The sequence below is a fragment of the Notechis scutatus genome, chromosome 8 (genome assembly GCF_049901735.1).
Source record: "Notechis scutatus isolate UNSWTSFEM ecotype Mainland chromosome 8, rNotScu1.2, whole genome shotgun sequence".
NCBI lineage: Eukaryota > Metazoa > Chordata > Lepidosauria > Squamata > Elapidae > Notechis > Notechis scutatus.
The window spans coordinates 24,870,239-24,884,586 of record NC_142016.1 but is presented as its reverse complement, the minus strand read 5'-3'; the positions used below and the strand labels follow the sequence as shown (position 1 = coordinate 24,884,586).

General features: G+C 47.8%; 2 protein-coding genes and 1 long non-coding RNA gene across 7 annotated transcripts in view; 2 read left to right on the top strand and 1 right to left on the bottom strand.

The window, feature by feature from the left end:
- The window catches only part of LOC113426112 (uncharacterized), a 37,254-nt gene extending 23,480 nt beyond the window's left edge, over positions 1-13,774 (bottom strand). For 3 of the 4 annotated variants that reach the window (XM_087971221.1, XM_087971222.1, XM_087971223.1), the window contains exons 1-4: positions 13,512-13,774; positions 6,142-6,233; positions 4,742-4,838; positions 1,348-1,601 (exon numbers count right to left, since the gene is read on the bottom strand). In XM_087971221.1, the coding sequence (XP_087827347.1) occupies positions 1,348-1,601; positions 4,742-4,765 (278 nt within the window). In that variant the 5' untranslated portion in view covers positions 4,766-4,838; positions 6,142-6,233; positions 13,512-13,774. Of the gene's footprint in view, positions 1-1,347; positions 1,602-4,741; positions 4,839-6,141; positions 6,234-13,511 lie in introns of those variants that run through there. The other variant, XM_087971224.1, reaches the window with a different exon arrangement.
- LOC148129979 (uncharacterized) overlaps positions 1-14,348 on the top strand; it is a 63,990-nt gene that overhangs the window by 8,964 nt on the left and 40,678 nt on the right. The window lies entirely within an intron of this gene.
- RASGRP4 (RAS guanyl releasing protein 4) overlaps positions 10,178-14,348 on the top strand; it is a 34,503-nt gene continuing 30,332 nt past the window's right edge. The window contains exon 1 of one of the 2 annotated variants that reach the window (XM_087971219.1): positions 10,178-10,653. In XM_087971219.1, coding sequence (XP_087827345.1) covers positions 10,631-10,653 — 23 coding nt within the window. In that variant the 5' untranslated portion in view covers positions 10,178-10,630. Of the gene's footprint in view, positions 10,654-10,780; positions 11,125-14,348 lie in introns of those variants that run through there. The other variant, XM_087971220.1, reaches the window with a different exon arrangement.

Here is a 14,348-nt window from a genome sequence, read left to right as displayed (position 1 = left end):
AGGCAGGAGAGACAGATGGGTGACTCTGGGACAATCACCAGGAGACAGTGAGTTCTAGTCTCACCTTAGGCAGGAGAGACAGAGGGGTGACTCTGGGCCAATCACCAGGAGACAGTGAGTTCTAGTTTCACCTTAGGCAGGAGAGACAGATGGGTGACTCTGGGCCAATCACCAGGAGACAGTGAGTTCTAGTCTCACCTTAGGCAGGAGAGACAGAGGGGTGACTCTGGGACAATCACCAGGAGACAGTGAGTTCTAGTTTCACCTTAGGCAGGAGAGACAGATGGGTGACTCTGGGCCAATCACCAGGAGACAGTGAGTTCTAGTCTCACCTTAGGCAGGAGAGACAGAGGGTGACTCTGGGCCAATCACCAGGAGACAGGGAGTTCTAGTTTCACCTTAGGCAGGAGAGACAGATGGGTGACTCTGGGCCAATCACCAGGAGACAGGAGTTCTAGTTTCACCTTAGGCAGGAGAGACAGATGGGTGACTCTGGGCCAATTACCAGGAGACAGTGAGTTCTAGTTTCAACCTTAGGCAGGAGAGACAGATGGGTGACTCTGGGCCAATCACCAGGAGACAGTGAGTTCTAGTTTCAACCTTAGGCAGGAGAGACAGATGGGTGACTCTGGGCCAATCACCAGGAGACAGTGAGTTCTAGTTTCAACCTTAGGCAGGAGAGACAGATGGGTGACTCTGGGACAATCACCAGGAGACAGGGAGTTCTAGTTTCACCTTAGGCAGGAGAGACAGATGGGTGACTCTGGGCCAATCACCAGGAGACAGTGAGTTCTAGTTTCAACCTTAGGCAGGAGAGACAGATGGGTGACTCTGGGCCAATCACCAGGAGACAGTGAGTTCTAGTTTCACCTTAGGCAGGAGAGACAGATGGGTGACTCTGGGCCAATCACCAGGAGACAGTGAGTTCTAGTTTCAACCTTAGGCAGGAGAGACAGATGGGTGACTCTGGGCCAATCACCAGGAGACAGTGAGTTCTAGTTTCAACCTTAGGCAGGAGAGACAGATGGGTGACTCTGGGACAATCACCAGGAGACAGGGAGTTCTAGTTTCACCTTAGGCAGGAGAGACAGATGGGTGACTCTGGGCCAATCACCAGGAGACAGGGAGTTCTAGTCTCCCCTTAGGCAGGAGAGCCAACTAGGTGACTTTCTCTCACCCCAATCCACCTCATAAAGCTGTTGTGGTGAAATAGGTGGAGAAGGAACGATTAGATGCATTCGCCGCCTCGAGTCGTTTATTCAAAATGATAAAGGCAGGATGGAAACAAGACCCGTCAATAATCCATCAACAAATACATCCCCTGTTTTTTTTGGGGGGGGGGCTCACCTGGCCGCCACCTCCTGCAGGAAGCTCAGAAAATAGCGGAGGATGCTGGAGTTCCATGGGGGAAGCAGACAGGTGATCAGGAGGGTCAGCGACTCCCGATCTTCTCGGCTTCGTTGCTGCACCTGGCAAAGGGGTCCTTGCAGCTCGGCGGGGATCAGGGGTTCAGGGAGGCTCCTCAAAAATTGCTTTACCAGAGTGGCCACATCGCACGGGAGGGCCATGTGCAGGCAGCGCTCGCCTGCTTCCAGCCGGGCCTGGAAGGCAGAAACACCAGCGATCCCAACCAGGTTGCCGAAATCTTACAGATTAACAGCGTGGGAGGCAGAGGTGGGATTCCGCCGGTTCTGACCAGTTCTGGAGAACCGAAAGCGGGAATTTGGAGTAGTTTGGAGAACCGGCCAACCCCATCTCTTCTCTGCCTCCCATCCAGTCCCAACGGATGGGCTGGGTCTCCTTTGGTTGCCCTGCCCAGGAGAACGGAGCTGGAAAGCAGGTTAGTGGGATGGGGGGAGGGAAGGGGACTATATCTTTCCCCTGCCACGCCCACTAAGCCACGCCCACCAAGCCATGCCATGCCCACAGAACCGGTAGTAAACATTTTTGAATCCCACCGCTGGTGGGAAGGGACCTTGTAGGTCATCTAGTCCGACCCCCCCTCCCAAACAGGAGACCGTACACTGTTTCTGACAGGTGTCCAGTCTCTCCCTGAAAGCCTCCATGGATGAAGCTCCCACAACTTCTGAATAACAGAATAATAACAGGTTGACAGACAGAGGTTGGAAGGGACCTTGTAGGTCATCTAGTCCGACACCCCCCCAAACAGGAGACCCTACACCATTTCTGACCGATGGCAGTCCAGTCTCTTCTTGAAAGCTTCCAGGGATGAAGCTCTGACAACTTCTAAAGGCCAACTGTTCTGTTGGTTGATTGTTCTCCCTGTCAGAAAGTTTCTCCTTATTTCTCGGTTGAATCTCTCCTTGTTCAGTTTCCATCCCTTATTCCTTGTCTGGACTTCAGGTGCCTTGGAAAATAGCTTGACCCCCTTCCTCCTCTCTGGGGCAGCCCCTCAAATATTGGAAGATACTATCCTGTCTCCCCTGGTCCTTCTCTTCCCTAGACTAACCAGACCCAGTTCCTGCAACTGTTCATCGTATGTTTGAGCCTCCAGTCTTTTGCACTTCAAATTGGAAGACCTTACAAAATCCGTAGGGCTCCTTAAGGTCCTGCATCCTATCCCTGTAGCTCCCAGTCCTGGCCTGTGGTACCTGAAGACCCAGGCAATCTTTCCCGGGCTGAAAAGGGGACACTGGCCAACTTAGATCATTGTTAAGAAAGCAGATCAGAAGGGTTGGAGAGAATGAGGGTTTCCCCCCAGTCAACTAGATTTGATTTTCCTGAAACTGGTGCCTTCCAGATGAGTGGGACTACAAAATCCATACTTCCTGGCTTGTCGTCAGAGACTGGAATAATCCAGCAGCAACATCCTGTTTCCAATAATAGTTGGAAAGGGAAGGGATGGGAAGAGGGAAAAGGGAAAGGGAAAGGAAGGGAGGAAGGAAGGAGAGGGAGAGGAGAGGAAAGGAAGAGGAGAAAGGAAAAGGGGAAAGGAGAAAACAGAGGAGAAAGATGCAAGCTCTCCATAATCCCAAGAAGAATTATTCTGAGATAATTGGTGGGGACACTCCAAAACTAAGAAAATCCCCTCAAATCCTCTAGGAATCCCAAGGGCTCATTTCAAAACACACCTGGACTTCCTTGGTTTTTCCTCGAAGCCATTTCACTTCTCATCCAAGAATGGCTCTTTGGTTTTTGGATGAGAAGCAAAACGGCTTTGAGGAAAAACCAGGAAAGTCCAGATGCCTTTTGGACAAAACACCCTTGGGACAACCATGGCCTGGACGACGGAGATTCTCTGTAGACATTCTGCAGGAATCCTTTTTTCCTAAATAATTTTGCTGGTTTTAAACTAGAGACCGCCAAGCTCCCAGGTGGCTCTCAATTAAACCCTTTATCGCTTCATTTTGTAAGGTGGGGCGAGATGTGGAATTCCACGTGTTAAGGCAAATAGTCCAGAGGTGGTAGCGGAAATTTTGAGTCGTTCAGAGAACCGGCAAAGACCCCCTCTGACTGGCACCGCCCCCATCTATGCTCCGCCTCCCATTGAATCCCAGCTGATTGGCTGGGTCTCCTTTGGTTGCCCTGCACAGGAGAACGGAGCTGGAAAGCAGGTTAGTGGGGTGGGGAGGGAATGGGGATTTTGCAGTATCCTTCCCCTGCCACGCCCACCAAGCCACACCTACCAAGCCACGCCATGCCACGTCCACCAAGCCACGCCCACCGAACCGGTAGTAAAAAATTTTGAATCCCACCACTGACCCATTCCCAAGCTTACGACTACAGCTAATCCTCCGAGTTAAAACTTTGTATTAGTTTATTGATGTATAAAATAGAAAGGAAGAAAAAAATGGAAAAATAAGAAGAGAGGAAAGGAAAAAGATACGGCTATAGTGTACGGGAGAAGAAGAAGAAAAAAGGAAAAAGGCACCAACTTCCAACTCTCTTTGGCAACGACATTACAACCACAACTTTTTGCTTTTTTGCAACAGTGTGTACAAGCCATTTCTATAACAATAAGCCTATCTGGTTTACAAAAAACAGAATCAAAGTTTCATTTATTTATTTTTTTCTCATCGCCAACAGAAAATCTGGAAGCAATTTCAAACTAGAGACCAAATTAAATATACTGGTAATTTCTTATTTGGAAAAAAGAAACATCTCAGCTTCCCTTGCTGTGAGGAATAATACTGTATATCATTCATTCTCGTACTTTTGAATCTAGCCCATAATATTTTATCAACTTTAAGATATTGTTCAGCTGTACTTTACAAAAAAGGTGAACAATCAACCCATGGAACAGAAGTTGCCTTCAGAAGTTATGGGAGCTTCATCACTGGAGGCTTTCAAGAAGAGATTGGACTGCCATCTGTCAGAAATGGTGTAGGGCCTCCTGCTGGGGGTGGGTGGGTTGGACTAGATGACCTACAAGGTCCCTTCCAACTCTGATTATCTGTTATCTGTTAACTTAAAGCTTTTTAGTAATACATATATCTTTTTTTAAAAAAATCCATCCTAATTAATTAAATTACAATTAAGTCACTCCCTCCAGCTTATTTTTTCATGGAATGGAGTCTTTTGTTTCTTCAGACAGCCTATCAAGTTTCTTTACCTAAAGAGAATCTCAAATTTATTGATATCCATTTAAAAAAAAAAGGTCCCAAATCGTCAACATACAACTATCCGTCAAGTGACTGTTCAAAAGTTACAACGGTACTAAAAAAAAAAAGAAAGTTTTTCACACTAACGACTCGCTTGGCTGCCATTCCATCGCTTTTACCTTTAAAGCTTTGATCCGTGTCATTGAACCGCATTTCCGGAAAAGGCCCTCGAGGTGAAGATGGGGTCGGAGATGCTCGCAGGCGTCCACTAGAAACCTGGGACGGGGGAACACAAACACGGAGTTAATTGGATGAGCCTCCACCTGGTTGGAGGAGTAAGACAAGGAAAGGGCTGGTGTGCTTCCACCGTGGAATTACTAAGAGAAGGGAAGAGATGGGTGGAGGAGCTCAGGCCGAGGCAGTCACATGTGTTACATGTCACTACATCCTGGGGTGCACACACACACACACACACCCCTATGGGTGAATTCTTCTTTGCAGATCCAGCCAGTGACATATTTTGCTTTGAAGTCCATTCAACCATCAAATCCAGGTCAGTTCCTTGCATGAACCAACCGGAAACCAGCACTCAGTTTTTAAGGGTTATTCTGTACCAATCGTCACCTCTCTTTGGTTACTGGTTCGAATCTTATTGTTCAGCGCTGAATTAAAAAAGCAGGTGTGAATTCTCTTGCAAGGACTCATAGGAGACAGTAATGCTTCCTGAGCTTGGTTGTTTCCCTGACTAGGTAACATCATCAGTGCTAGAAGGAGGTGGGATTTGCAGAGAGGAGGAGGAGGAGGAGGAGGAGGAGGAGGAGGAGGAGGAGGAGGAGGAGGAGGAGGAGGAGGAGGAGGACTGTAGGGTCCTTGGTACTCTCTGAGCTTGGCTGTTGTCTTGCAGACATTTCACTATCCAACTAGGTAACATTATCAGTACTAGAAGGGTGTTGGGTCTAGAGAGGAGGAGGAGGAGGAGGAGGAGGAGGAGGAGGAGGAGGAGGAGGAGGAGGAGGAGGAGGAGGAGGAGGAGGAGGAGGAGGAGGAGGAGGAGGAGGAGGACTGTAGGGTCATTGGTGCTCTCTGAGCTTGGTGATTTTCTGGCAGACATTTCATTATCCAACTAGATAAGATTATCAGTGTTAGAAGGGTGTGGGGTCTGGAGAGGAGGAGGAACTGTGGGATCCTTGGTGCTTTCTGAGTTTGGCTGTTCTCTTGCAGGCATTTCATGACCCCACTAAGAAACATCGTCAGTGGTACACAGGTGTGGTCTGCTCGCTGTAAACTCTGTAGACAAAGCACTGATCATACTACCTCATTGGGTCATGAAACATCTGCAAGGAAATCACCAAACTCCAGGAGCACCAAGGACCCCACCATTCAACCCTGACCTACAAAGAGTCTCTTCTATTGGCAGTAATGCTTCTTATTTCCTTAGCGCAGACAGAAGTGACGTCACACCCTTCTCCCGAATTAGAGTTTGCGGTTCCCAACAGTTCTTTTCCCCAATTAATTGAGAGGAAAACATTTTCTTGGGATTATCCAGGATGTGTAGAGAAGTGCATCCAGCATTACTCACTCTGGCACACCTTCGACATGTTGCGAAGGACGCAACGAGGGTAGCGGGATGCCAAACAGCCCCGAGGTTGGAAAACGCCCCGTTGGAGCCTTCTGTAACAAAGGAAAGAGCAATTAAACCGTCAAACTGTTGCCTTGATAGCTACATATTTATTTCCTTTAGACGGTGCAATTTTGTAAAAAAAAAATCCACTGACGTTTATAGCCCAGCAACCTGGAACATTGGGAGGATACAGTTAGTCCTCGACTTACAAAAGCTCATTTCGTGACCCTTCGAATTTACCACAGCACTGAAAAAAGTGACTTACAACCGGTTTGGGCACTTAGGACCAGAGGTGGGCTGAGACCGGTTCACACTGGTTGTCACAAACAAAAAGAGATTTGGGCAGCCATTTGTCTGGAATGGCATACGGTCTCCTGCTTGAGAAGGGGGTTGGACTAGAAGGCCTTCAAAGTCCCTTCCAAGTCTTATTCTGTAATCTCAGATCAATTAATCAATGGAACAATTTTCCTTCAGAAGTTGTGAGTGCTCCAACACTGGAGGTTTAAGAAGAGACTGGACAGGGGTCCCCAAACTTGGCAACTTTAAGACTTGTGGACTTCAACTCCCAGAGAAGCTGGCTGAGCAATTCTGGGAGTTGAAGTCCACAGGTCTTAAAGTTGCCAAATTTGAAGTCCACAAGTCTTAAAGTTGCCAAGTTTGGAGTCTACAAGTCTTAAAGTTGCCAAGTTTGGTGTCTACAAGTCTTTAAGTTGACAGGTTTGGAGTCTACAAGTTGCCAAGTTTGGAGTCCTCAAGTCTTAAAGTTGCCAAGTTTGGAGTTATAAAGTCTCCCGCTGCTTTAGGGTTGGACTAGAAGACCTCCAAAGTCCCTTAGGACTCTGTTCTTCTATTCTCCTGCTGTTCTAGCAGACTCAAGATGGACTCCAAGGAAATTATACTTTTTGTAATGAAGCCCCTTTTAACTCTTCAGACAAGGCCTTACTCACCTGTCTGGGACTGGTCTTGGAAGGAGAGACACCAATGCCACTGCTGGCAAGAAAAGAGATGATGGCTTGAGAGAATTTGCTTGGTTTGTTCTCTGAACTCGACATGGTCCTTGCTAGGCACGACGTTACATTTCACACAAGGTAGTCTGCATGGCTTAAAAAAAATGATCTTTTTCATGGCTGGGAAACACACAAGACCCTTTAAGAGCAAGTTTGGAAGCCGAGCAGGGCAAGGCGAGAGCAAAATACAACAGATTGGAAGGAAGCCCAAGCCAGCCAAATTAGTCAACTCAAAATTCCCAGGGCCTACAACTGAGGTTGAGATGTAGCTCCTTTTCCCAAGTCAACCACATTCAAGTAAGACCGACGGAACCACATTCTTAATTTGGGGAGCCCCATATTAAATTTCTGGTTTTTCCACTTTCTAAAAGAGGTTGATCTTTTTTTCCCCCCACGTAAAAAGACCTCAGAATGTTTTCTAACTAGAATCTTTTCTTAACCCAAAACAAAAAACAAAACCCAATTAGCAATTTTAAAAAAACACACACACTAAACTGTTTCAACTTCAGGGCTTATCTATATACCTTTCCACAATGCACAACAGATTTGGTCTTCCTTTCCTTTGAACTAGTCTCTCTTTTAAGAAACACCAAGTTTAGGTTTTCCCCACCTACAAGCGTAACCACAATGAGGAAGGTTAAAAAAAACAAAACACAACCCAACAGGCTTCGGAAGAAAGACAGGAAAAAAAAAAAAGGCATATCCTATTTATAAATTCTCTGCAGAGGGGGAAAGAAACAAATATTTAAAGAGGCATAACTCTCCTGGAAAAGGACGGAAAGAAGAGCACTTGTGAAAGGAAAATAAAATGAGCCGAAGGGATAAAATAAATGATAAAATAAAATAAATGGAAAATCAGACTGTTTGCATTTTGTTACTGGATGGGCTGGAGGCCTGGGAATGGAGGCAAGTAAGAATCAACCATGTGGGATGCGTTGCAAAATGTTATTTCCCGGAGTAAACTCGTATTGGAAGAAAGGGGTTGGGCTAGAAGACCTCCAAGATCCCTTCCAACTCGGTTGGCCTGTTATTCTGTTATCTTATATTTGTGGGGTGGGGTGTTAATTATTCTTAAACCTGATAGCGTTAGCTGGGTTGCAAGAAGGAAAACCAACTTCTCTTTCCCCTTTATTAGGCTCTACTCCTGTGATTTTTTTTTTACACCTTCTTCTTTAGGGAGCATCAGCTCCTCCTGCTACAGAGGGGAACCATCTCACCTGCTCAAGTAGGCTGATCAAATAGCTGAGGAAAGCAAGCGGGACCAATGGAAAGACGCTTGTTCCTTTTTTTTTTCTTTCTCCCCTGTGCTTGACCGCCTTCTTCTCCTGGGCTTGGCCGAGGGTTTTTGTGAAGCTAAACCACCATTGTGTTTTCCTCCTTCAGCATGGTTTGTGTAATAAATGCTAAGAGAGGTTTGGTCAACGAGGCATGGTTAGAAAAAATGGTCATTGGTTCAGCTCAACGGGTGGACTCAGGGCCTGGCTACGAGGAGAGGAAAAAGGAAAGAGGAAAGGGAAGAGGAGAGGAGAGGAAAGGAGAGGAAAGAGGAGAGGAAAAAGGAAAGAGGAGAGGAAAGAGGAGAGGAAAGAGGAAAGGAAAGAGGAAAGGAGAGGAAAGAGGAGAGGAAAGAGGAGAGGAAAGAGGAAAGGAAAGAGGAAAGAGAGGAAAGAGGAGAGGAAAGAGGAAAGGAAAGAGGAAAGGAGAGGAAAGAGGAAAGGAAAGAGGAAAGGAGAGGAAAGAGGAGAGGAAAAAGGAAAGAGGAGAGGAAAGAGGAAAGGAAAGAGGAAAGAGGAGAGGAAAAAGGAAAGAGGAGAGGAAAGAGGAAAGAAAGAGGAAAGAGGAAAGAGGAAAGAGGAAGGAAAAGGAAAGAGGAGAGGAAAGAGGAAAGAGGAAAGGAAAGGAAAGAGGAGAGGAAAAAGGAAAGAGGAGAGGAAAGAGGAGAAGAAAGAGGAAAGGAAAGAGGAAAGAGGAGAGGAAAAAGGAAAGAGGAGAGGAAAGAGGAAAGGAAAGAAGAAAGAGGAGAGGAAAGTGGAAAGGAAAGAGGAAAGGAGAGGAAAGAGGAGAGGAAAAAGGGAAAGAGGAGAGGAAAGTGGAAAGGAGAGGAAAAAGAGGGAAGAGGAGAGGAAAGAAGAAAGAGGAAAGGATTTATGACGGTTACAATGACCAGGGTCAGGTGATACCTTTTTTTTCAGAGCTTCTAATGAGCAAATTCAACGGGAAAGCCAGATTCACTTAAGAACCGTGTGACTAACTTAACAACTGCAGGGATTCACTTAACAAGGGTGGCCAGAAAGGTCGCAAAAATGGGGCAAAACTCACTGAACAGATGTCTTACTTAGCGACAGAAATTTGGGGTGCCATTGGGGTTGTAAGTCAAGAACTATCTGTACAAGTACTCCTCAGTTTACAACCAGAATTGGGTGCAGAATTTGCAGGGCTAAGCAAGGCAGTTGCTGAATGGGCCATGCCTGATTTTATGTCCGGGTTGGCCACCATTGTTCAGCAAATCACTACCGTTGTTAAGTGAATCACATGGTCATTTAAGCAAATCAGGCTTCCCCCATTAACTTGGCTGGTTGGAAGCTGGCAGGGAAGGTTGCAAGTGGCAAACCCTTGAACCCAGGACATGGCAACGGTCATAAATCTGTGCCGGGCGCCAGAATTTTGATCACGTTGCTGTGGGGAATACAATGACAACCCTTTTTTCCATGCTGTTGTAACTTGACAGGGTGACTAAACTATCCGTTGTAGTGGTGCGGTGACTTAGAGGTGGAGCTCTCGCCTCACCATCAGGAGGCTGTGAGTTCAATCCCGGGTAGAGGCAGATATTTCTCCCTCTGCGCACGATGAGAATTTATCTGCCGAATATAAGTCCGCATCGGTGACAAGAAGGGCATCTGGCCAGTAAATACTCAGCTCCTTTCAGTTGCCCAGACTCCAGCCCGCAAGGGATTCTGGGGTCATAGAATGAGAGGATGACTGAACTATCAGCTGTAAGTTGAGGACTTAACTCTACCTTGTAGAGTTAAAACCACCATCACAGGAAGAAAAAAAATGCACCTGTTGGATTTGGCCTAATGAGCAAAGCTCCATGCGCGGGAACCTCTCTGACTAGCCATAGAGTGAAAACTAAGATTTAGTTCTACTTTTTTCCAGACACACACACACACACACACACACACCCCACATCACATGTGTAATCCAGTTCCTTTTAACTCCACATCAGCACAAAACCAACCAGTTGGTTTTTGACTCAGCTGCCTTGCAGCCAGCTAGCATCTCAGCCGTCCGACTTGTCTGTGCCGCGCTCCCGCTGACGGAAACGTCTCTGGCGTTTGGCAGAGAAATTCCAAGCGAAGGAGGCAACCCGCCCTAATGGTCACAACAGCAGGCTAAAAGGAAAAAGGACCCTGGTGAGCTAGCCAAAACAAGGAAGAACTATGATACGACGGGAGAGCAAGCGGTAAGCCGAACGCCTTTGAAACCTTCCTTTTCTTTCTCCTCCTCTTAGTCACCGGGAATTTCTTGGTGTTTTCTAAGTTCCGTGTCATTCTGAGTAAGGTGAACACAACTTCATTTTGTCACTTCTCCTCTTTTGCATTGGTGTGGAAAAGAAGGAGTCGCTCTCCCATAATACATCCTTCGGTCGTATGAAATTAATCTTTCACAAGGTGCCAGTTTGGGAGAGGCACTGGGTTAGTGGGCATCTGGAAAGTTTTAGGTTGCTGAGCCCGAAACTTAAAAAGGGGGCCAAGATTTTTTTCTTCTTCTTTCCTTTGTGTCCTGGGAAAAAAAGGCTATTTTTTTCTCTCTCTGGAATTACTCGGGAGTTCTCCCACTGCGTAGAAAAGCAGGAGAGACGATCTATTTACCTGGCACTTAGTTCTTACTTCTTACCTGCAACCTGGGGCCCCTTATGGCTGAACGCCCGCAGGTAAGTTTCTTTTCAACCTGGCATACAACTTCAGAGGGAAAGAGCCAACTTGAAATCGGGAGATGACAGCTGTCACATTTGGATAATGTTGACGGAGGGCACCCTCGGGCCCCGTACGATCCGGTGCGTCGGAAGGATTGGAAACCTTTGCATCTGTGGCAGCCACCGCCCCGCCATTTATCAGAACGAAAATCTTAAATAAACGACTCAAATCGCATCTCAAGCCCGGGCTAGCCGGCGTTTTCAGCTCGGCGATGTTTTTCGAGATGTTGGAAATGGTTTTGCTTCGAGAGGGAACTTCCTAGTACGAGATCTGCAAGATGCAGCAGGCAACAAGACGGCGGTGGGGAAACTGGAGAACTGGGGTAGGGTGGGGAGGGTAGTGGGGAAGGGAAGGGCCGCAGGCTGACGGAAGAGGGTCTTTCCTTGGGGCTGAGAGGGGGCACTTGGCAGAAATGCCCACCATGCCTCCTGTTTTCCTTGAGGCACAGCTGGCATTTGAAACAGCCAGGCAACATGAGGCTGCAGAGTGTGTGTGTGTGTGTGTGTGTGTGTGCGTGCCAGGGTATGTGCGTGCCAAGCTCTTGAAATGGATATTTGAGGAACTTGTGCAAGATCGTGGCACAGGGTTGCAAGCAGTTTGCTTCAGCGGTCTGTTGCGGGCCATCAGCGGAGACTGTCCAGGAAAAAGCAATTGCAATAGCCCTTAGACTTATATATACAGCTTCTCAGGGCTTTACGTCCCTCTCTAAGCGGTTTACAGAGCCAGCCTCTTGCCCCCCAACAATCTGGGTCCTCGTTTTACTGACCTTGGAAGGACGGAAGGCTGAGTCAACCTTGAGCCGGTCAGGATTGAACTTCCTGGCTGTGGGCAGAATCAGCCTGCAATGCTGCATTCTAACCACTGCGCACCATGGAATGGAGGGAAGGAGGCAGGAAGGGAGGGAGGGAGGGAGGGAGGAAGGAAAGAAGGAAGGAAGGAAGGGAGGGAGGGAGGGAGGAAGGGAGAGCAATAATACTACCGACCTTGGAAGGATGGAGGACTGAGTCAACTTTGAGTCAGTCAGGATTGAACTGCTGGCGGTGGGCAGAGTTAGCCTGCAATGTTGCGCTCTAACCACTGCATATCATGGAATGGAGGGAGGGAGGGAGATAAGATGCAACCATACTTCCACTCAAGGGCTGATGGGGCCTGGATAATCTGCCCCAGCTACATTTGGAAATTTCAAGTTTTTTCCCACCTTGAACGAAAATCTTTCTTTCTTTTTTTCTTTTTTAAGGGATGTGTGCTTGGTTTCATGTTACCTTCCTAAGCTCATTTCAAAAGAATTGAATTGTCATTGTACAATTGAAGCTTGTAATCTTCAACCTTCTATTTTAGAGATGAAGATTATATTTAGACTGGGGTGGGGGGAGGCCCTTGGGGCTCTCTGAGCTTCAGTGCTTTTCTTGTAGACGTTTCATTGTCAAACTAGGTAACATCATCAGCGCGAGCTGGAGGTGTTAATGAATTGGTCATGAAACGTCCGCGAGAAAACCACCAAGCTCAGAGAAAAGGACCAAGGATCCCACTGTTGAATCCTGAGCTGCAAATATATATCTCTTCTATTGTTGCATTTATGGTCTTTAGTATCCCACGCCAGATTTACACGGTCTTCTATTTGAGGGGTCCCCAACCACGTCCACGGACCGCACCGTCCGTGGAACAAGTCCTACCGAGCCGCTGAGTTTGCGGCGCCGCCATCTTGTTTTGATGAAAAGTGCTTCCGGTGAGCTTTTCCGGGTAGAAAGCTCACCGGAAGCACTTTTTCATCAAAACAAGATGGCGGCGCCAGAGCTTCCGTGAACTTTTCCGGGTAGAAAGCTCACCGGAAGCACTTTTTCATCAAAACAAGATGGCGGCGCCCAGCTGATGTTGGTACCAGGCCGCGCCATAAAAAAGGTTGGGGATACCGGGCCGCGCGTAAAAAGGTTGGGGACCACTGTTCTATTTCACTAGCTAACTTGCAAAAAACACGTCAAACACCTTTGCATGGATCTATCTCTGCTGTTGAGGCTGAACAGAATTATTTGACTCGGAGTAAGGCGGTGTGGAGATTTTGCAAAGAAGCTTCGCGGTGCACTGCCAGTTCCTGATTCCACTTGGCTAAAAAAAAAAACAGATGCTTGGTTTGGATTCAGTACACCCTCCCGCTGATCAGAGTGTAGGATAAGGGCTCCCAGCGTCGTGGAGATGAGACACCAGAACAAAAGACAGGCTGGCTTTCCGCCCGGAGATCAAAGCGGAGAGGTCTGGCTTGACTGAGAAGGCAGGCAGGCAGGCAGGGAGGGGCTGTGCTGTCTCTACACACAAGGAAGTTGGGTAAGGAGGGAAAAAAACAAAAAACCTTCAGCACATCCACATATTGCGTCAAGTTGGGTGGTTTACTGTCATCTGCAAAGTTGAAGAGGGGTCTTCTTTAAAGATCAGCAGCGCTGAGCTTGTCGATCAGAAAGGTTGGCAGTTTGGCGGTTCGAATCCCTTGGGCTGCGTCACGGAGCGAGCTCCCGCTCCTTGTCCCAGCAGCTTCTGCCAACCTAGCAGTTCGAAAGCATGTAAACAAAAAAATGCAAGTAGAAAAATAGGGACCCCTTTGGCGGGAAGGGAACAGCGTTCCGTGCGCCTTCAAAGGCATTCAGTCAGGCCGGTCACCTGACCACGGAGACGTCTTTGGACAGCACTGGCTCTTCAGCTTTGTAACGGAGATGAGCACCGTCCCCTAGAGCCAGAAACAACCAGAAATGAATGTGCGAGGGGAACCTTTACCTTTAACTCTATGGTGCTGGAAAAGGCTCCTGTGAATCCCTTGGACCAGTGATCCCCAACCTTTTTATGCCGCAGCCCGGCACCGGCATCAGCTGGCGCCGCGCCCGGTACGCATCAGCTGGGCGCCGCCATCTTTTGATGAAAAAGTGCTTCCGTGACCTCACCGGAAGCACTTTTTCATCAAAAGATGGCGGCGCAGCATCCGTGAGCTTTCCGGGAGAAATGGCTTTCTACCCGGAAAGCTCACCGAGCACTGGCGCCGCCATCTTTTGATGAAAGTGCTTCCGGTGAGCTTTCTACCCGGAAAAGCTCACCGGAAGCACTTTTTCATCAAAAAGATCGCGGCGCCAGCAACCAGCGGCCCGGTAGGACTTGTTCCGCTGGATCGGTACCGTCCACGGACCGGTGGTTGGGGACC